Source organism: Limanda limanda, chromosome 15 (genome assembly GCF_963576545.1).
Source record: "Limanda limanda chromosome 15, fLimLim1.1, whole genome shotgun sequence".
NCBI classification, from domain to species: domain Eukaryota; kingdom Metazoa; phylum Chordata; class Actinopteri; order Pleuronectiformes; family Pleuronectidae; genus Limanda; species Limanda limanda.
Window position 1 is genome coordinate 25258872 of NC_083650.1, and position 22399 is coordinate 25281270.

A 22399-nucleotide genomic window follows, 5' to 3' on the forward strand; every position below is an offset into this window, starting at 1 on the left:
TTATCATACTCAAAATAGAAGTGCCTCCAGGAATCATCAAGTCGACCGCTGGGAGTGAAAGACTGGAGAAATGAAATCTGCTCTCGACAGCATTTCAACTTCAAGTTAAAGAGAGAAAAACAAAAATACCGTTTCATTTTCCCAGTTTCTCGGTTCAGATTCAAATCGATCTCACGTCGGCCGGCGACTGCCTCCGAGCTCCGGGGGATTCAGCCCGGAGAAGAGGAGGAGGCGAGTCGGTCTGATGAGGGACAAATAGTCAACGCCCCCCCCCACCCCACCCCACTCCCACGTCCTATCTTCATCTTCCTATCGACTACAAACTCTAAATGTACCGTCGCACAACCTCGGGGGGGGGGGCTCTACTTCGTGTGTTTGTCCCTTTTATTAAATCAATTTCTTCTTCATAAAAACGTGGAGGAACTTCTGTTACCACTATACACTCCATTTACAATGGTAGTAGTGCACAGCAAGAAAAGGAAAAGTAAACCAGAATTAAAGATATAAATGAGCTCGTACATCCAACAGAAAAAGGAAAAAGCAAACAGAGGAATCCCTCTCCCAGAACAGAAAAGTCATGATTTCATTTATAAAAACCGACAGAAAACTATGATCAGTTCTCGCTCGCCTGCAACAGATGCTGAACTCGTGTCTGACTGTGACTCTACACACACACACACACGCGAGTACGAGTTGGTTAGAAACTCGGCATCGACTCATCCCTCCGGACGTTTCTTCAGGGGAGGAAACGAAACTCTGTGAATATCTGATGCATTTATCGAATTGAATTCAAATGAAACCGATCTGCAGATTCCACGCTGGGTTTTAACCTCGATTATCAGCAGGGCCACATTAACCCTTCTAGTCCTAGATTAAGTAAAGTGTGTGTGTCGGTGGAAATCAGGGCTTGCGTGAACCAATCCCCAAACAGGAGAGAATAGAGGCCGAGTGGAGAGAGAGAGAGAGAGAGGGGCGGGGGCGGAGGGGGGGGGGGGACAGCTCGAGTCTCTCCGGTGTCTGAGGAGCCTCGAGAGCCGAAAGAGAAAGAAAGAGGGATAAATAGATATATACTCTGCGATGGGGGCAAGGAGGGGAATGTGTGCATGTTGTGTATGCGTGCGAGTGTGTGTGTGTGTGTGTGTGTGTGTGTGTGTGTGTGTGTGTTTGCCTGGTCTGTCCGTTCAGGGCTTTATCTGACGGTGACGCCAAGTTTTTCCAGCACGCGGACGCCCTTCTCCTCGTACTCCTCGCGGGTCAGCCAGAAGTTGTCCTTGTCCTTCATGATGTCGGCCAGCACGGCTCCGCCCAGGAACACCATGTGCTTTCGCCTGGGAGGATCCTCGATGCGGATCTTGAATTTCTACAAGACGAGGGGACAAAGACACTTAGAAGGTGACACAGGGCCGGGACACCTACTGTTTGGTTTCTACTCAGCACGGGTTCGATACAGAGCTTCTTGTTTCTGAGTGTGAGCAAAACAGACACCTATCAGCTTGTTGTATAATAATGTATAAACTGTTCATTAGTGCAGCTTTAAAGTAAAGTGATAAAATGAGGTTTAATGACTTTAAGATAGCAAACTGTCAGACACCGTGTGAACATGTGAACTCCTCAAACTGCTCCTGCAACAGAATCCACTTCTTGTCCGTCTGATCAGAATGTACTGAACTCAAACTTTCACGTGACAGGGCAGAGAGACGCAGCTCCTGTGTGTTGCTCACGGGTCTGAACTCAAGTGCAGCGACCACCAGCTGAAGCTGAAGACGCAGATCGAGACATTGAGACGAACGTCGAGCGTCTGTGTTAAAAAGACATTTGTGGAAAACGCTGCAGGAACGAACAGAAACGTTTTCTCTTCTTCTCACAGTGAAGCTTTGCCAGAATCCACGAATCAACGTGAACTGGAGCCGAGCTCTTCTCTCTGAGTTCAGGAGAAAAGAAACTCTGGATCTGTCTGAGCTCTGAGAGAGAGAGAGTGAAGCTCAGTGAGTCACCAGTGAACCTTTGTTTACAAAGCACTCCTGTGTCTTCAGGAAACTCAGGTCCAAGTGTAATGTGGTGATATTTTTCCAAAACAAATATTTATGATTGGAAGTGAACCACAAACAGGTTGAGACTGAACTGTGGTTAACGTCTACATGTCTCTGGCACCGCCTGGTGGTCATTAAGGAACAATGCACCAGATTGAAACGTGTGTGGGGTTTTATTTTAGCATATAAATGTAGATTTTTCTATCTTTATTATGCATAAAATATAAGGTTTATTTTCTTAATTCAAGTTCTATATATTTGGCTGTATTTGTGTTTGCTTTTTTCATTCATAGCTATTTATAATAAAGTTTAAAGTGAAACTAAACTATCAAGCCTCAACTCCATTTCCTGGTCGTCAGGGTTTTGCAGCGACACCTGGAGAATCATTTGATAAACACACATCAGCCCATGTGTTGGTTTTCTCTTCTATCCACATCAGACGGGCTCCAGTTCAAAGTAAATCGAACCACATGTGAGACGCCGCAGCGCTCAGTTCTTTCCGTGAAGCTCGGACGCAGTCGAGAGTGGAATCACAGAAGAGGCGTGAACTGTGGGTTTCTCACCGAGAGCTTGTCCACGTCTCCCTTGAGGACGCGCTCCAGGTACAGCTGCTTGAGTTCCCTCTCCAGCCGAGAGGGGAGGCCCGGGTACATGGTGGATCCTCCGGACAACACGATGTGCTTGTAGAACTCAGGCCTGAGGAAAGGAAGAGGAAGAGTGAGAGTCTGCAACACGTAGACAGGAAGAGAAACAGCTTAAAAATCATATAAGTAATGATCCGCTCCCCCCCCCCAACAGGGACACTATCATATTCTATATATTTTTAGCCCACAATCGTTTTAAATGAAGTTTAAAGACAGATTAAACTCCTTCAGTGGATTTCCAAGTTTATATTTCCCCACCTATTAAATCCAATATCAATTTTCCTACTTTCCATAAAGAACTTGGAAGAACGGTTCTCAAATACTGTTATTTCTTCAGCAGGCTCGGCCAACCCGGTCCTTTTCTCTGTGTGCACTTTAATCTGTTAGTGTTGTGTATTAATGTTTGTTTGAGTCGCTCTCAGTAAAGTGTATTTGAATAAATCTGCGAATCTTATTGCACAGTGCCTTGTTTCCCTGCTCTCTCTCTCTCTCTCTCTCTCTCTCTCTCTCTCTGCCTCACCTGGTGTCGATGTCGGCGGCATGGATGGTGTTGAAGAGCAGCTCGGCCACCCCGACGCCCTCCACGTTGATGAGGTGTGGCTGGAACAGAGCCTCGGGCGCCTCAAAGCGTTCTCCTCCCACCTTGATCACACGACCATCTGGCAGCTGGAGATGTGTGGGAGGCGGGAGATGAAAAGAGATGGAAAAAAGAAAGAATGGCACCAGTGAGGAGGTAGATTTAATGTATGACTCAACAGAAAGTGCTGAAGGGTGAAAACCCTGAATGGATGAATCAAGAGGGAGCAACTGTGTTTGTGTTGTGTGACAGGAACACCTCTTTAAGTGTGTGTGTGTGTGTGTGTTTTCTGCAGTGAGAAAACAAAACGCTCCAAGAGTCTGATGATGTTTTTCAGCGAGTGAGAGCACGGACAGAGAGTGGGCTCCGAGCTGAGTACAGTTAATGTGTGTGACTATAAAAAGGCTTCATTCAGCCGAGGGCAGCGGGAGGAAGTGGAGCCCGGCCTCAGCCGCAATGTGGCTGCACAGGAAATGATGTAACGCGCAGTTCAGGGCCCTTCGGCCACAGCTACATTGCCCTCCTTGTTTTGGCGCACACAAAACGATACTTACACATACATGTTCACACGCCTACACACACACACACACACACACTCACCTGACCCACCCCTAACCCAAACACACATGGTCACAGTGAGCTCCGAGACACAACACGTGCTCGCTGAGGCGTGCAGTAACGCAGACCTCGGGTCCTGCGTTTAGATTCTGTGGTTCCCTCCGAGGGGGAGGGGCCTCGGAAAGAAAAGCAAAGTCGGGTGGAGGAGCTGCGCCCCCGTGTGCGAGTCCCAGAGAAAACAGTCCGTCAGCAGCACGGCCACCAGCGGGCATGTGGTCGTCTGCTCAGCGCCGCGAAGGAACAGATTCAGTTACTCCATTATTTTTGACTACTTTTAAATGCTGCCACTTGTGAATAACAAACCCTTTGGGAGGGAGTCTTTGTACAAGAGGCTATTTTAAGCAGAAATGTGAAACTTGTGTGCATGTGGCACCAGTAAAGAGAACTCTTTTTTATTTTTTAAAGTAAACAAAACCAAAGCGAGGACCCCTGAGGGCTGGCGATGTGTTGTGTGCCCGAGTGGAACCAGCCTACAGGAAAAACAGCTGCTAGACATTCCCCCATTTTAAAAGAAAAGCAAAGTTATTTCACAAGCAAGAAACTAAATCCTTCTTTGTCCCGTTCATCCTCTCGCACGGTCTTCATTCATCTAATGTTTCTGATTCAGCTCATTGGTCTTTAATGTGGTGTTGCTCTTTATTACCGATTCAGAAACACTGACTGGTGACAGCAGGAAACGTGGGACAAAGGTGTTTCTATATTTCCTCTATTTTTCCTCCTTATTTAATGAACTGTGTGAATCATACAGAGTCAACAGCTCATGTAATAATCTGTATGATGATGAAAGAACCACCACAAACAGCAGGTTACATAATGAACTGAGCAGCTGTTTCACATCCTCTCTCTCAAACAGGTAGAGAAACCACAACCACCCGGTGGGTATTTATAGAATGAACTGCCGACCTGTGCACTAATGCCACGTGTGTTTCTGATCAAACAAAGCCTGTTTGCATCAATACATTTACTTAAACGTATATTTATTTACTTCATTAAATAGTAAAGCGTCTGAGGTTGTACCGTGTATGATTCCACCAGCACAGTGGTCTCCAGCGCCAGCTTCTGCTCCTGCTCGATGTTGTAGCCCACGTAGCAAAGCTTCTCCTTCATCATGCGCACCGTCTCGAAGTCGGCGGAGTGGTTGAAGGCGTAGCCCCTCAACAACAGCAGCTGCATCCAAACACAGAAACAAAAGGTGAGGACGGTCACGAAAGGCTTTAGATACGTTTACTTGAACGTTCACCGGTGGTCCTGCAGGTGTTTGATTAGACGCTGGGCTCTCAGGGACTGGATACCTTGATGAGGTAGCGGGTGATGTCCCTGCCTGCGATGTCCAGGCGTCTGGTCAAGTGGGGCAGGCTGAATCCTTCATACACCGGACAGATGTGGGTCACACCGTCACCCGAGTCCACCACCACCCCCGTCAGGAGACCTGGAACACAGACAGACACGGCTCAGGGACTTCAGAGGACGTTTTGCAATTACTCTCATTCATTTGCTGGAGACTTAATCGAACCATAACCACGACTACTTCTTCCATCATCCTTACACTAAACTCATCCTAACTTCATTAGTTCACTCAGTGGCTGAGGGGCAGTTTGAGAAACACTAAGGACTTTGAATCAAAGCTCGAGTCGAAGAATTAATAAACCGAGCTGGAAATGATCTACAGTATCTGCCCTTCAATAATCTGTTCTTGTATCTGAGGCTTATCAAGTGGGAGTTGTCCGCTGCTCATTGTTCACCTGCAGCAGCGTAAACACACAACCTGGGGACAAACTGCACACGGCTGAATCGTTCGATTCCTTCTGCTTCAAGCAGCACACAGGTGGAGTTTAACACATCACAACACGTCAGATCACATCAGGATGTCGGGTCGGTTACTGTGAGATATTTAAGATATGTTCATGCAACTGTCTGGACTTCATGTTGCAAAGAATTTCAGAGCAGTCGCATAAAACAAGTCTTGTATCAAACTATTTGACGAAGGTGTGGTTTTCTGCAGCACAAGAATATCCACACAATTCAAAGCAAAAGCCACTCCTACAAACATTATGCAACAAGGAAGCTGTAGTAGTCAAAACAAAAGTGTTCATGAGTAACTTGTGTTTCAACTTGCAGCCTTGAGCTCTTCACACACTGGCAGAGTTTTATGTGATTAATCTGCTTGTCAGTGTGAGTTATGATCTGTGTATGTTCACACAGAATTTTCTCTGGAAAGAACGTTGATCTTCCTGAGTTTTTCAGCCAATCACTGGAGCCAATTAGACCAACTGCCAGACAGGACTCTGGGTGGACTGGATCCCAGTAGAGTCTCCTGCCTCCCCAGCGGCTCCTCCACTGTCACAACCACATCCTAAAGTAAGTGCAGAACTGGGTCATGGTCGAACTCTGCTCCTGTATGAAGTGAAACTTTCACTCTCTTTCTACACCTTCTTTATAGTATTTCCATTTTGTATATTCTTCCATCATCCAACACGGCTGTCTTCTTACCTTGGGCATACAGTGTCAGCACGGCTTGAATAGCGATGTAAACTCCTGAAAACTGGTAGGTCTCAAACATCACCTGCAGGAGAGGCCAGCAAATACAGTTGGTTGCTGAGAACATTCATAAGTAAGTGTATCTGTAGCACAACAGCTCAAATCTGAAATCATTTTGCAGTTGATTCATGATACCGACCAGATAAACTAGAAAACCTTTCCCTTTCTCCCCCCCCGCCCTCTCACACAACTATGAAAATACCTTCATGCTGCAAACGAAAACGTGTATTTCCACATACCTCGATGATCTTCTCGCGGTTCTTGGTCGGGTTCATGGGGGGCTCCGTGAGCAGGATCTTGCAGTTGCGGGACTCGATGTTGAGCTTCTCTGGGCCGAAGGTGTAGTCCCACAGGTGCTTCATGTCGTCCCAGTTCCTGACGATGCCGTTCTCCATGGGGTAGTTGACCTCCAGCATGGAGCGCAGCTCGCTGGCCTCGTCCCCGACCATCAGGTCCTGCAGTGACGGGTGAGACGGAAACACAGACACATTGAGAAGACAAACAGCAGAGCCCTCCACGTTGGATGGGTCAGTGTCACTTGCATTGATGACGAGAGACAAGTTTTGGTTAGGGAGACAAAAACAGTAGTTTAACTTTTCTCCTGGTTTGTTCTTCAGCTGCATCAGTTCATTCACGTTTTACCTTCCTGAAGACGAGCTGTCTGTGTGATGCATCACTTTTAAACCCAGTTACCCAGCATGCATCACAAGGCATTGTTTTCCATGCACCTACACCTGGAAACACTTCCCTCCAGCTACAGTAATCCACTTGTTTTCGCACCATTCAACTAGCTGCATGCAAGGCAGCCTGGCAGTGTAAACACTGCGTGGTTAGAGCTCAGTGTTAGCCACACAGTCAAGCATCTCACGTTCCACTTGGAGACATCAAACGCCCACTGGAGGCGGCCATTTTATGGGTTCATCCTGTGTGCTTGGGCATTAACAAAGTACCAGTCACAGGCATCGTCTCCATGTGGTCTCAATAAAAAAAAGAAAAGAAAAACAGATGTGCCTCTGTCTCCAAACTTCAGCTGCCGGCCATGCATCCTGGGAGGAGAACACCTCCTCCGCACTCGTCAAAGGTGGAACGTTTGCAGATTAGTGGAGCAGCTTAACGGCGCTTGACTTAAAATTAAATATGCACAAACAAATACAGAGCCTTTAACATTTGGCTCCAAGCTTTAGAGCTGCAGCTGATAGTTAACGTTCTGTTTTAGTTGAAACTGATTGTTGGAGTTCTGAAATAGCAGCAGGATTGTTGGCGGTCAGGATCCATCAGCAGATCAGACACTCTGAAAATGGAACCGATCCAAAATCTCTTTTAGCGCTCCATCGATAACAGCTGCCTATGATTCATAGCAGCCATTTCTGCAACGCTCTGCTTGGAGAAAGAAGTGCATTAACAAAAGGTGCTGTTTGACTCTCGGACTCTGTGCCGCTCATTCAACCAACATCTCTCAAACCCGACACTTCAAATCAGCAAACTAGCCAGGATGTTTAAGAATGGAGTCATTGTGTGAGTAAGAAGAATGCGTTAAAGAAAAAGACACAAAACAAATATTTAAAATGAAGTAAGAGCGCAACGTTTTTCAGTTGAGATTAAAACATGACACGACTCTCCGGAGCAGGCGAGAGCAGGAGGCACACACCAACCTGAACTTACCATCTTCTGGGCATTCTACTTCATCGGGGGGGAACAAAACATGGAGGAAGAGGAAGGTAGATATGAAATAGAGATGAATGAACAAAGGACTTGGAAAGAACAGGACAGAGGTAGAGAAAAGGCTTCATGCTAAAATAATGGGAAACATTTAGACCTCTGCTGCCGAATTAACTGAGCTTTACCTAAATTACACAAGTGATTTAAAGAGTTTGTATTTAATGCAAAGAGATCTTATTCATACTCGAGAGGATTTTGTTGTTGGAGGATTGATTCTGTTTCTTCAGAGACTTCAGACTCATTCATGTTCCCCTAAGCGATGAGATGAGTCTGAAACAAAGCAACCTTCACTGCCCACATGCTTCCTTTACATTGGGACGGATGTTAAGCTGTATATCTGATAGAAACCAGTGCAGAGGCAAGTTTATATATATATAAAATGTTAATGAGCCTTACTCATCGGAAACTTAAGAAAGATCTTTTAAAGGAACATTTAAAGGACTGTGACATTGTGTTTATATTCGAAAGCGCTTTTCATATTTTATCTGCAGTCTTTACTTTAGTCTTATCGCTGGTTTCCTGACCAGTGACTGACATCAAGACTTTCAGGTGAAATAAAACACACCCCTCCAGGAACAGGAGATGGATTAGTCCGTACCTTGATCTCAATGTTTCCCACTTTGGCCGTTGAGCGAATGATGGGTCTTCCAACAAGTGCAGGGAAGATGTGCTCGGGGAAGTTGGAGCCTGCATAGCCGCACTTGACAAACTGAAAGGAAAGAACAGAGAAAGAGATTATTAGAAACATTAAAACCCTGATGAACTGTGCGATACAGAAAGACACCATTAGCGTCATCCTGCTGACAGTGGACTGAACTGGGATTTAGTCTGAGATAAAAATCTAATCCATGCTTTAATACCAGAATCTCTTATGTGTGAACAATGTGTGATTCAAATTCTGTGGTCAATAGCTGCTTTACTCTGCAGCACAATGGTAGAAAATCAACCATGTCGTAAAGTAATGTTATATCTGAAATTGTAATTCGTATACAAGATGTTCAGTCGAAAATCAAGGACTTCAAATCTGCATTTTAAATAAAAATAATAAACGTTGTTAAGCAAATATCTGACTACAAGACTCAGTATCAGCTCTGAGGACATAAAGGTGAAGTAGATCATTGACTGTTTTCTGCATCGAGCCACATCTGAGTTTAAAGAATCTCTGACAATATACAGTGTGTGGTTTCCTCTTCTTCCTCTTCATAATAGATTTTGCCTTCGTACTGTTTGTGTCATGACCTCAAACATCACAGAATGTAGCTTGTTGGCTTTTCCAGCCCGACAATGTGAATGAGTGAATTCCACAGATGACCCACTAAACGGTGTTTAACAGTTTGGTAAAACTGTGAGTCAGTAAAGCCCCGCCCCCACAGAGGAATCTGGGTGAAGCTTGTAGAATTAACTGGTGAGTCACACCCCAGGCATCAGCTTTACCCTACCCAGTGAAATATACTGAAATTCACAAGTACACCACACAAAGCAGTTATCTTTTGCAGATACAGATTTTGCAGTCTGGTGTGAGACGACATGCAACAGGTCTGAGAACGTATCGGTGACACGTGCGGCTGAGATCATCACTTCCTCTAAGCGTCTCCCTTCAACCCTGACACAGGTTCAGATTGTTCTCGACTTCAAGCTCTCGAGACCCACAGCTCAAAAAAAGACTTGTTAGTCAGCAACGTGTGAAGCCAACATCCTCTTTAACTGCTGACAAGGCTGAGACAGGAAGTGCCTCCACTCCAACAGAGGCACTGTTACCTGTGAGCAATGAAGAATTTGAATCCACAAGAGACCAAATAACGAGTGTGGTACTATAAACGCTGAATGAAGTAAAAGTGACGACTTTGCAAGTTTGCAAAACAAACCACAGAAGCTGGAAAATCCCCGAGATACAGTGAATTAAATCAGCTGAGTTCTGTCTCTCAATCCTGCAGCTGCAGCAACGTTAGAGCTGCGTGGAAAAGCTAAACTTAGTCCAGATAAACATGTTCCTATCATATCGATAATTATGACATTAGGAAATTATTAAAAATGGGGGGGGGGAAAACTAACATACAAAGAGAATGGATAAATGCATATATTCAAAACATGTAGTGTGGCCCTATGGATGTAGTAATATTCAGCTGCTGTGATAAATAAATAAACGCCAATAGGTAATCGGGAAAATAAATACTTCAGAACATGTAGACGTCCTGTAATTAAACTTAAATACTCTGCAAAATATTAGAACGTGGAACATATGAGTATCATTGACCTGTATGTATGTTTCCTCTTGGCTTCCATGCACCACATTGAGTGAATGAGCTGCACGACTAAAATTACCTAATCGTTTCTCTTGACGAGTTTAGAAATACTTTTAAATCCTTTTTCATAGAATGTCATTGATTTTAACGTGCACTTTTTAATTATACATATTTCATTTAAGCCACTGACTTCTACATGTTTCTATGTTCTGTTTTAATCTGGGTTTCTGTGTTTATTATGTATATAAATACACATGTATGATTTTTAATGTGTATGTTGCATTTACATTTTTAACTTTTAACTTGATTTTTTCATCTAAACCAGGACACAAGTGGATTTTTCCTCTCTAAGGGGACTTCCTGGTTAATCAGAGAATGGATAAATCTGTATTTCTGTATATACCAGCCTGAAAGTACTTCCTGTGGTCTTTCAGGTCCTCATACTCTAATAAATACATGTGTATTTCAGTATATAACACCATGAAAGTACTCCCTGTGGTCTTTCAGGTCCTCATTTTTGATAAACATACGAGTATTCGGTACATCTCCATCCTGAACGAGCTTCCTGTGGTCTTTCAGGTCCGCATATCTTTACTAGAAGGCAGTAATGTGACATTTCTCTCTCGCTGTTCAGGAAAATGCAGTTTAAAGGTGCTTCCTCCAGTCACCTGACACGGCCTAGCCAACGTTACACCCACCTGACGCCGGCTAACATGTCAGAAATGACATGTGATGCTAATGCTAACTGGTGAAAATGCGCTAAGATAAGCAGTGGATCTACAAACAGGGCGTCTCGAGCAGCAGGAACCACAGAAACCAGTGACAGGATGAAGCAGACTGTCAGCTGCTGGGTGCTAGCAGGCTAGCTAACTAGCTAGCTGCCGTAGCTTCATACCTGGTGGGAGCTAATGTAGTATTACTTGGTGCTGGGGCGTGTGAGCTAACAGAGCTACACCCAGGGCCGTGGGTTCATCCCTCATCCGGACAAAAGCAGCCTCTCTCGGGGCTATTTCCGCGCAGTGTCCGGATGAATGGGAATTAGCATGCTAGCAGGCAGGCTAGCAGACAGGCTAGCTGCCCACCCAGTTGACGCTAGCTAGCTGGGGACGCTGACACCGCCACTTCCGGTTCCAGCAAATCGCTCGACACCAGCGGCTGTGCTCGCTCGAACCCACCCGGACCCGGAGGCTCGGACCCCCGCGGAGGACTTACCCCGGTCCCGTTGTCGCAGACCACCACTTTCCTTCCCTGGCTGTCCATCGTGTCAAAGCCCACAAGCCGCTGAACCGCCCTCAACTTTCTTCGGCGAGCCGGAAGGAAGACGCAGCAGCCCGACCGAGAGCAGGAAGGGGCCGGGGCACTTCCGGTGGCGGAGGCAGGGGCACTTCCGGTGAGCTGAGGGATTCAAACTGTGATAATAACATTAAATTAAATCCTCTGGTCCGTGATCCGGTCTCTCTGTGTTCCTCTACTAATCCTGTCCAGTCAGGTTTATTAATAAAGCTCATTGAAAACAACACCGTGCTTTGAAATCACGACAGAGGAACGAAACACGAGCATATCTGAGCATAATAAATAATATGCTGAAATGAAAACACAGTTAAAGGCATAAAATATATAAGTTAAAAGACTAATGATATTAATATTTGTAAGACAGTCTGAAGTTGAACTTGGAAATGACTGACGACACATGTAGGAGTTTCTATGGCTTTATTTTATTGCGCTGAGTTTGCTCCTAAACATGTTGTGGAAATATATTAATGTAAAAACAAGAAGATAGAAAGACGAGTTAACCGTTAAAAGTTTAATCACAGAATGAAAAGATAAAATAATAAAGGGAAACACTCTTTTACATTCAACACATTATGATCAACTAAATATATTATAATTTGTCTAACATAACTTCATTTAGTGGGTTTGATGTAATAAATACGACCACAACACTTAAGGGGGGTAATAGTAAGATTGATTGAAACACCTGCTTCTTAGCACTGTAGTGATTATTCGACCCTGACATGAATGATTATTTATTATTCCGCCTCACTACCGACGAGACGTTTGACTTTTGGGTTTGAGACCGAAGAGGGTGAGAAGTTGGAGAACAACCTCGTAGTCAGTGTTTACATTCTGTGTGTGTGTGTAGAAAAGAAAAGTCATCACAGCGCAGGTACGAGGACGCTTGGGAACATGAGGACTTTGGCCGTCATGAAGGACAAGTCAGGAAGTCCAGAGATCAGCCGTCCAGCCTCCGCACTCAGCTCCTCGTCCTCTGGGGCTTTCCTAATGGAGAGAACACAGACACACACACAGACACACACACAGACACACACACAGACACACACAGATGGCATTTAAAGATCCTCGTGTCTGATTTAGCTCCTTTTGATCCGATGATTGTCTCGATGTCTTGTCTCACCTGACCGAAGTGCTCGTCTTCTCTGCATCAGACATCAGTCGATTCAAAGTGTCCACCAGGTGGCAGCTGTTGGTGCTGGTTTCCAGTTTGCTGATGGTCAACTCGTACAGTTCCCGGTCGACCCCTTTACGTGTGAGTTTGTGTTACAAACACAAAAAACACGGGTATCAAACCACCGAGTATCAAAGGACTCACATACAACACAAGCTCCGTGTCATCATGTTGAACCCATAGACTGAATGTAAAGATGGACGACACGACAGCTCCCAAAAGAGAAGCCAAAGCATCTTGATCGCCACCTGGTGGTCGGCTTCAATGTTAGTCTTAAACTCTGCCTCCTCCACGTTAGCAGATGGGACATGGACCAAACTAAAAGGTCAAAGTACAAGTCAAATAACTTTCTCGAAAGGTTTATGTTTCTGATAAGTTTGGATTTAATGGCAGCGTTGAAATCCAGGATTTTTTGGAGATGCACTCTTCATCTTTATTTACCGTCTATGGGTGAACCTGGTGTGTGCAATCTCTACAATCCTTCCGTTTCACACTCTGACCTGGAGGAGGACTGCTGCTGGATCTGGATCTGGATCTGCTCTCCTCCTCTGGACCAAAATAATCCAGGTTGAGAGCACAGCAGCCTGTTCTTGCACGGGAAGACAACGGGTCACGGTTGTTGTGGGTTGAGGAATAAAAAAAGAATGAAGAAGAAGCCGGAACCAGACTGACCGCTAAAAGGGACACCACCACTAAAAGGTTGAGCTTAGCAATATATTGGAAATCTTTACAGTTTTATATTCTTTGTGTGGTTTAAAATAAAAACCTGACACACACCAGTGACTTGGATGAATATCCCAACTTTGCTTTCAACCACATGGAGAAGTGACGCCACTCATGGTAAAGAGAGAAAAGCAGAGGGAAGAGAAGCAAAACAAAGAGAAAGGATCGACGGATTTATTTCAGTATTTACAAGGATTTACCACAAAGTCCTTATTGCAGTGCATTAAATCTGGATTTGAGCAGTAAATCAGAATTTAAAAAAAACCACAGCAATTTATCAGTCCAAAGAGAATTGTGGCATTTGGAGAAAAAATCATTAGTTTTTAGAAAATAATTGCTGTTGTAAAGGCACAACTCATGATGACGAACTGTGAGTGCTTCACAGAACTGTTGTGCAAACACATTGGATTGGTAAGGAAACACTGAGGAGTCCATTCTTAAGCTCTTTGGAATCCAACACTCTGCAGAGCGAGCGGACACAGTGCACGCTTCAGTGCACCGAGTAAAGAAACACACTAACAACTGAAAGCAGCACTAACTGGTACAAAAACCTCTACTTCCTTTTACTGTTTCGCCATTTTCTTCTTATTTGAATAAATCTCCTGTCGACAGCCACCTGCACATGTTGAACCGAACAGAACAACTCAAACTCCCAAAGACACATTTCATATAACACATGAGAGACAATGATACATTGAGAAATAAATAACTACAAACAAATAATAAATAAATAAATATAATAATAAATAAATATATAAGTGCATGTTCTTTGCATTTGTAAATTATTCAGTATAATTTTTGACCTTTTTTCTGCACTGACAATTTACTGCCCCCTGCTGTGCACATGTTATCACTGCAACACTATTCTGTTTTCACTAAACATTTCTCTTGTTTGTGCTGTTGATGTTGTCATGGAAACAGACTCATCTAAGAGTCAATCGAGCCGTTTATCTGCTGCTCATCATCAGCTGACATGTCTGAATTCTGATGAGTAAACAATGCAATGCCACACAGGTAGTTACACACTTCTCACTCATGCAGCAGCAGCAGTACACACAGCACCACCAAGTTCCCCATCTGTCACACAACAGATCCAGAAACTCAGAGCCCATCGGTTTGTGTCATGTGCCAATAACTATTTAACTTTTTTAATTATGCAATATCGTCCAAGTTGATGGAGTAGCTGCAAGAATTTAGATGGAAACTAAAACCATGTGACCTGGTCTTCTGTGGTTTTCTACTGGTCTTTCTTTTGTTACCTCCACAAGAACATAACAAAATGATTTACATCAAAATGTAAAATGAAAATCAGATGATACTGTCAGATCCACAGGCTCCACCCCCTGCACTGGGCACCACCGGGTTGGAGTTAACAGCTAAACCTTATCGGTTCCTAAAGGAATTAAAATGCTCCTTTAAATCGTAACCTTCACCCACATCAGGTGTTAACACTTCAAACTGGTTTTCCCATCTCAGCTGGGACCGATAAATACTGAGATAAATGAATAAGAAGGTGGCAGCAGGTAAAGATGAAACAATAGAGTCATTGAAGGAAGGAGAGAAGGGAAATCCGTACAGTGCTTCCCCCTGGAGGTGTTTTGGAACAAGTGGGACTGATAGGTAATGTTTTTATTTTACTTTTGTTCCCAGTTTTTGGATCAGTTGGATATTTGACCTCTCAGAGTTTTCTTATTTGCATAAATAGATCATGACAAAGAAAACATGTTTTCTTAACACTGGTTGTAATTATTCCCGAGTTGAAAATCAATTGTGGCCGCCCACTGCTGCTGACCGAGTGGGGGGGAAACACGGTGCACATGAGAGAAGCAGACATGCCCTGGAGGAGGCGAGGAGCAGGAGGAGTCCAGAGGAAACTCCCAAAGCTTTGGGCTTATCAGAGGAAGTCAGGGCTGGTGGTTTACTTCCAACCCCAGAAGTGAGGGGCTCGGCCAGGGGACGTACCGTCCTGAGAGCTGCTGAGTCCACGGCTGCTCCAGTCCCGCTGGCTGGAAGGGAGCGCCCCCTGCAGGGAGAGGAGGTTAAGTCCTTTACATCTCTGCCTTCATGTGTTCAGGTGTGATGCTCTAGACTCTGATGAAACGAGTCAGATCGACGGGTTTACCTGCACTGAGTCCGGCGAGGGGTCCTGCTGGTTCTGTGGCCCTGCAGGTTCCCGGGCTGTGACTGCTTTGCATCCTGAAGTACAAACAGCTGCTACAGCGTCTTTGGTTGGCTCAAGCATTCCCTGAAGGATCACAATAAGGAGAAGGACATTAAAAACAACGACACGGTAACACAGACTGTAAATAAAGACACAACACGTCTCCACGTTCTCCTGTTCGCCGCCTTCATCTCACACTTTTTTGATGTCATCATTCTTTATATCCAGTAAAAAAGTGGTAACAGCAGTGAAGATATAGAAACGGAGAACCCACTGGATTCACACGTAAGAAGGAGAGGTTCCGCAGGTCCTTCATCCCGGCTGCAGTCAGGCTCTACAAAACCAGCACCACCTGATAATGTTGTAGTCCCTGTCTATTATCTTTATCTCCACTCAACCTCTCACCATAGCTGTATTTGTATTTGCATTTTTCTTATTTATTTTTTATTTTTTACTCAGATCACTACCATGCACAATAATATTCAACACTTTACATCTACATTTATATCATGGTCACTTATAATGGTTACATTGCAATATTTATATTTCCATTATGCTATCTTGTAGTATTATTTATATTATGGTCACTTACTTTTTAATTATTTTTCTGTATCAAGGTCAATACCGTCGCAATATTACTTATAATATTTTTGTTTTCATTACAATAACACTTACATCATTCCACTTTCTCCCCAGTACCTGCTTTTGTACAGTGTCTGTTTTGCAGGTTGTTTGGTTCTGTACTCTAGTGTACATAGTGTGATATTTTTTATTTTTTATTGTGCTTCGGCACTATTACTTAAATTTTGTTTTTCTCTTACCTGCTGTAACAAGTGAATTTCCCCGTTGTGTGGATAAATAAAGAAATCTAATCTAATCTAAATCTAATCTAATCATTTTGACGGGCCTGTAAGAACATTACTGTGCATCTTCTCACTCAAATCAATATAATGTTCTCCTGCAGCGGACTCACCAGGCTGGATGCGAACGCAGGAACAGCTACTGGCTGCTTCTTCATGCCGATGAACAACTTTCAGGAGACACACAACGAAAGCAGGTTGTTCAAACACACTGATTTAACATTTTAGAATTGTGCAGTATATTTTGACTGGAAAGGATGGAGACTTAAAATGAATCTGATGCATTGTCCAATGACTGAAGTTTTAGTTTCAGCTGTTAACTCAGTAGCAGGTGAAGACGCTGTGAGGATCAACAGTAAACAGCAGCTTTTGTGTTTTGCAGAACTCACAATGTTTCTTGTGTCCACACCGAGGCACCTGAGCAGAGTCCTGTTGGTGTGGGAGCCGCTCCACTGGAAGTGAAGGCCGACCGCACTGTGGACGTCTCGGTGAGGCCACCACAGGCCCCGAAGAACCCTGAGCACAGAACACACAGAGACAGCATTGATCACACTTTACATTTACAATGGTCTACATTCCTAACAGCCACTTCAGACTGTTACTACTGCACCTCTGAGCACCGCTGAGTTCTGGCGTCTTCTCCTCCTCACTCTGTGGGAGGTGTCGGGTGTGAAGATGAGCACAGAGGCTCAGCACCTCCTCCTCTTCATCCTCCTCCTCCTCCTCCTCCTCCTCACCTTCCACCTCTGGGAAACTGGCACAGAGGATCCGCTGGACACGGCAGGATAACGACACCTGGTCGGGATAAAGATCAGACCAGAAGTTCTGATGTATTAGTTTGTGTGAAAAACTCAGCAATCAGAAGGAAATCAGAAAGAGTAATTCACACCTTCCAGAATTCCATTTTCTCTGAACATCTCTATTGTCCACTGCTAATTATTATCATAAGGAGAAAACCACTGAGATGTGTCTCCCACCTGACAGCTGCTTCTCCTTGCAGCTCCACAGCGTCCCACCTCGTCCTGCTCTTCCTCTGTGGACCCGTCGCTCTGAAGGCTGCTGCCTCGGTCCGGCGTCTGACTTCCCTCCTCTTCATCCCTCTGATCAGGGAACTCTGCCCACGATCCTTCTCCAGCCTCCTGTGTGGGTGCTGAGCAGAAATCAGCAAAGCTGTCGCTGGGCGGGAGGCTCCCCAGACTCTGCACACTCACATCAGCAGCTTGGACCAGGTCAGAACCACGGTCACCGAAGCCTGCGAATCCGTATCCTGTGTACGTCACAGACTGTGCCTGGTTGGAGGTAGCAGAGGTTTCCTGAGTCGCAGGTTGGTCGCAGTGACACATAGCCTGCTCTGCCTCTGTTTGGCTGAGATCTGCCTTTCTGCCGCTGCTGTTGCCAAAAGAGTAAGAATGCCAGTTGTTTCCCAGTTCTTCATCCTCAGCATCGGTCTGGTCCCAGTCAGTCTGATCCTCTTGCGAAGCCAGAGATGAAACGATTGGTTCCAGGTCAGCAGAAACACCTTCGAACGTGAAGTCATCCGCGACAGATTCCAGGTCCTCTGAAGCCGACTCGTACACACTGATCATTTGAGGAACAGTAGAAACGCTTCTCTCTCTGTCCTTCTCCAAGTCTCCGTCCTCCGGCACCTCGGAGGTTTGTACATAATTCAAACAATAACTGGTCTCCCTCCATCTGTCCACACGCTCGCCTACACCCTCCTCTCTGACATGAGGCCGTGGAGATGGAAATCCAAAAGCTGCTGCAGCTCTCTGAGGCTGGGGGGGGTCCTGAGCTGCCTCTCGTTCCTCACAGTGCTCGACCTTAGTGCAAACATTCCCTTTAGACTCAGATGCACAATGAGATCTGGGCTCAGAGTCCAGAACGACCTCATGACCTGGGCCGTGTGTCTGGTCCGCCCACGTCTCGGTGCTGTGGAGAGGAGACAGGCCGCAGCACCAGGGATGAGCCGCCTGCTCGGTGAACACAGTGAAATCAGCAAAGCCCGTTTCCTCCTCAGGAGAGAAGGTCCTCGAAGCACCATGGGTCCCAGCGTTCAGGTCTTCTTCAGCGTATCCGTTTGTGAGGTGCAACGATGACTCAGCCTCACAACCCTTCCTCTCCGTCTCCATCTGGTCCCCGTCAGAACCTGAGCTTCCACTGGGTTCCTCTGGGGGATGGACGCTGCAGCTGGGTGGATGGCTGGCCTCCTTCAGGGCGTGAGAAGGTTCTCTGAGGGTGGACGGCGGCTCAGTGGGATCTGCATCGCCTCGGCGGGAGCAGAATCCCCCAAAGCCTCCGAACTGGTCGTCCTCAGTGCCAGCCTCCCCGTCGCCGTCCTCATCCAGTGGAGGAGGCGAGGAGGAGTGCAAGGTCATGATGAACGGCTCCATGGGTTCTCCTGGTGACCCCCGACGGCCTCATGCACCTGGGGAGGAGAACCAGGAGATCAGAGATCAGGGTGATGATGATGGATAAACATGATCTGACAACTTGTTTGACTTGTTTTCACTTCCACTAGCACCGGAGGTTTGAGGGACAGCAGTAACGCTCCTCTCTCATTCATTTAAATCTGTTTGCATATGAGGAAATACTATAAACATCGAATGTTCACGTACAACAGAGGTTAGAACATTGATTTCATGAGGGACTTCTTCAGTTTGTGTCTCCTGCAGACTCTCACAGTCTTATAGCCCCCAGGTTCTCTTCACAGCCCCGTGATGAGCCACTGGAGCCCGGAGCTGGAAACACAGAAACTGATCCCGGGAACATGATCCTCGGCTCGGGGCTGCTCAGGTGATCCGACCCGGGGCTGCAGCTCCAGGGTCAGGGTCAAAGTCCGAGTCCACCCCTCCAACACAAACACACGGAGCTGACGCGTTGTGTATATGATAATAATAATAATAATAATAATAATAATAATAATAATAATGTAGCCGAGCGTTTAGTTGTATTGAATCAGTCAAAAGAAGCTACAATAATAATAATAATAATGATGATAATAATAATAATAATAATAATAATAATAATAATGTAGCCCAGCGTTTAGTTGTATTGAATCAGTCAAAATAAGCTACAATAATAATAATAATAATGATGATAATAATAATAATAATAATAATAATAATAATAATAATAATAATAATAATAATAATGTAGCCGAGCGTTTAGGTGTATTGAATCAGTCAAAAGAAGCTACAATAATAATAATAATAATAATAATGTAGCCGAGCGTTTAGTTGTATTGAATCAGTCAAAAGAAGCTACAATAATAATAATAATAATGTAGCCGAGCGTTTAGTTGTATTGATTCAGTCAAAAGAAGCTACAATAATAATAATAATAATGATGATAATAATAATAATAATAATAATAATAATAATAATGTAGCCCAGCGTTTAGTTGTATTGAATCAGTCAAAAGAAGCTACAATAATAATAATAATAATAATAATAATAATAATAATGTAGCCGAGCGTTTAGTTGTATTGAATCAGTCAAAAGAAGCTACAATAATAATAATAATAATGTAGCCGAGCGTTTAGTTGTATTGAATCAGTCAAAAGAAGCTACAATAATAATAATAATAATAATAATAATAATAATGTAGCCGAGCGTTTAGTTGTATTGAATCAGTCAAAAGAAGCTACAATAATAATAATAATTATAATAATGTAGCCGAGCGTTTAGTTGTATTGATTCAGTCAAAAGAAGCTACAATAATAATACTAATAATGATAATAATAATAATAATAATAATAATGTAGCCGAGCGTTTAGTTGTATTGAATCAGTCAAAAGAAGCTACAATAATAATAATAATAATAATAATAATGTAGCCGAGCGTTTAGTTGTATTGAATCAGTCAAAAGAAGCTACAATAATAATAATAATAATAATAATGTAGCCGAGCGTTTAGTTGTATTGAATCAGTCAAAAGAAGCTACAATAATAATAATAATAATGATAATAATAATAATAATAATAATAATAATAATGTAGCCGATCGTTTAGTTGTATTGAATCAGTCAAAAGAAGCTACAATAATAATAATAATAATAATAATAATAATAATGTAGCCGAGCGTTTAGTTGTATTGAATCAGTCAAAAGAAGCTACAATAATAATAATAATAATAATGTAGCCGAGCGTTTAGTTGTATTGAATCAGTCAAAAGAAGCTACAATAATAATAATAATAATAATAATAATAATGTAGCCGAGCGTTTAGTTGTATTGAATAATAATAATAATAATAATAATAATAATAATAAAGACACAACCCACAGACTGAGACTCGTGTCAGTGGATGATGAAGAGAAGCAGCAGCTAAACAACAACACAAGCTGTTAGCTGTTAGCTGCTAGCTGTTAGCTGTTAGCTGCTAGCTGTTAGCTGTTAGCTGTTAGCTGCTAGCTGTTAGCTGTTAGCTGTTAGCTGTTAGCTGTTAGCGGCTAATCCACCGTACAGGTAACCAGTGATTAGCTAACACCGACACATGCTAGCTGGAGCAGCCGGGAGCTGCCGCCCTCACAGCCGCTGACATGCTAGCTAACAGATGCTAACTGCGAGCTAACAACCAGCACAACGCGCTGTTTACCGACCGACTCTGGATCTCTGCTCCCGGCCGTCGGTGCTCGTGTGTCGGTGCCGCAGCTTCGCTCCGACTCCATCACCTCCTCCGTCCACTGAGACGAGCGGACCGGAGGCGATGTGTCACTCCGACCCGTTTACAGGAGACTGAAACACCGACCTACAGGAGGAGACCTCGGGAAATACCGACTCCACTTTACAGACCGGAGTGACGCATCTTTCAAATAGACGATCTTCAGTGTTGTTATTATAACAAGTGTATTTGTGTTGCTGCTCATTTCCTGAATGTTTTATTGTTCTTGTTAAATTATAACATCATTCTTTTAATATTATATCCAATTTTGTGTATTTTAATTATGACTTGATTCTCGGAAAATTACACTTTTCTGTAATGATTTTAATAATCTCATAATATTAGGACTTATTTTTCATTAAATTACAAATTAGCTTCATAATTTAAAATTATGAATTATTCATTTATTTCCTCACACAGATGCAAGTCCACTGAGATGTTTATTAGATATATTCCAATGGGAATTACAATTATATGATGCTTGAGTCACAAGGTCACAGGTCATGATGTTGCAAATATCAAACTGTGACCTAAGAATCCTGTTGTAAGATAATGTGAAGTTATAGATAATCCTCCACATGTATTACAACATATGTAACATAATATGAAAGTAGTTCATAAAGAGTGGGATGAGTAAGTGAATATTCACTGTGAGGGTTTGAACTGGGAGCTGCGATCTTCATTGGCTGAGTGGAGGCCCGGTGCAGAGCTACTGCCATCAAAGTACAGGGCTATATGTTTATATACAACCTATATAAATACAAATATAATCTTTAGTGTGTACATATATATATATAGATATATACACACAAATATATCCATGGGTACTTTTATGTGTTTGTACTTGGATAAACAGTGATACTGAATATAAGAACCTGGAAGGTATTTTATTGCTGGTATAAATATGTTCAATACAAAACCACATAAGAAGGAACAATATAAAATTTGAAGTACAAAATCTTTTACACAAACTACATCCACTACCTCACGGAGTGTGGGAGGAGTCAGGATGTGATATGAAGTGGGAATTAAAACAAAAAAAGTCTATGGAACTGTTATATTTAATAGATGATGATAGAAAAATCTGAACTTAGGTTTGTGAAGTATTGCTCACGTCTCTATAAGCAGAAGTATAAAATATGTCTGTTGATGGAATATC

At 43.6% G+C, this 22399-nt stretch overlaps 2 protein-coding genes across 2 annotated transcripts; both read right to left on the reverse strand.

Moving 5' to 3' along the window:
* Positions 1-277: 277 nt before the first annotated feature.
* LOC133020218 (actin-related protein 2-B) lies at positions 278-11700 on the reverse strand. Its single transcript, XM_061086698.1, has 9 exons — positions 11582-11700; positions 8725-8835; positions 6647-6862; positions 6360-6432; positions 5162-5298; positions 4887-5036; positions 3195-3340; positions 2594-2726; positions 278-1360 (listed from the first exon to the last, which is right to left on the reverse strand). The coding sequence occupies exons 1-9, from the start codon at positions 11627-11629 to the stop codon at positions 1190-1192; spliced, it is 1185 nt and encodes a 394-aa protein (XP_060942681.1). The 5' UTR covers positions 11630-11700; the 3' UTR covers positions 278-1189.
* A 470-nt stretch (positions 11701-12170) lies between these two features.
* LOC133020654 (aftiphilin-like) lies at positions 12171-19281 on the reverse strand. Its single transcript, XM_061087301.1, has 10 exons — positions 19196-19281; positions 17558-19005; positions 17191-17375; positions 16970-17096; positions 16694-16750; positions 15682-15804; positions 15522-15582; positions 13337-13420; positions 12786-12909; positions 12171-12649 (listed from the first exon to the last, which is right to left on the reverse strand). Exons 2-10 carry the CDS (start codon positions 18968-18970, stop codon positions 12526-12528), a joined length of 2298 nt encoding a protein of 765 aa, XP_060943284.1. The 5' UTR covers positions 18971-19005; positions 19196-19281; the 3' UTR covers positions 12171-12525.
* Positions 19282-22399: the final 3118 nt, after the last annotated feature.

Bases quoted from the DNA above. Each gene is read 5' to 3' on its own strand.
- LOC133020218 (XM_061086698.1), bottom strand. From the start codon at position 11,629: ATGGACAGCCAGGGAAGGAAAGTGGTGGTCTGCGACAACGGGACCGGG. The intron at 6,433-6,646 runs GTATGTGGAAAT...CCTCTCCTGCAG, and splicing joins ACCGCGAGAAGATCATCGAG to GTGATGTTTGAGACCTACCA. The intron at 5,299-6,359 runs GTAAGAAGACAG...TCTGTGTTCCAG, and splicing joins GCTGACACTGTATGCCCAAG to GTCTCCTGACGGGGGTGGTG.
- LOC133020654 (XM_061087301.1), bottom strand. From the start codon at position 18,970: ATGGAGCCGTTCATCATGACCTTGCACTCCTCCTCGCCTCCTCCACTG. The intron at 16,751-16,969 runs GTGAGTTCTGCA...GTCTCCTGAAAG, and splicing joins GTGTGGACACAAGAAACATT to TTGTTCATCGGCATGAAGAA. The intron at 13,421-15,521 runs GTACGTCCCCTG...GTGCAAGAACAG, and splicing joins ACTCAGCAGCTCTCAGGACG to GCTGCTGTGCTCTCAACCTG.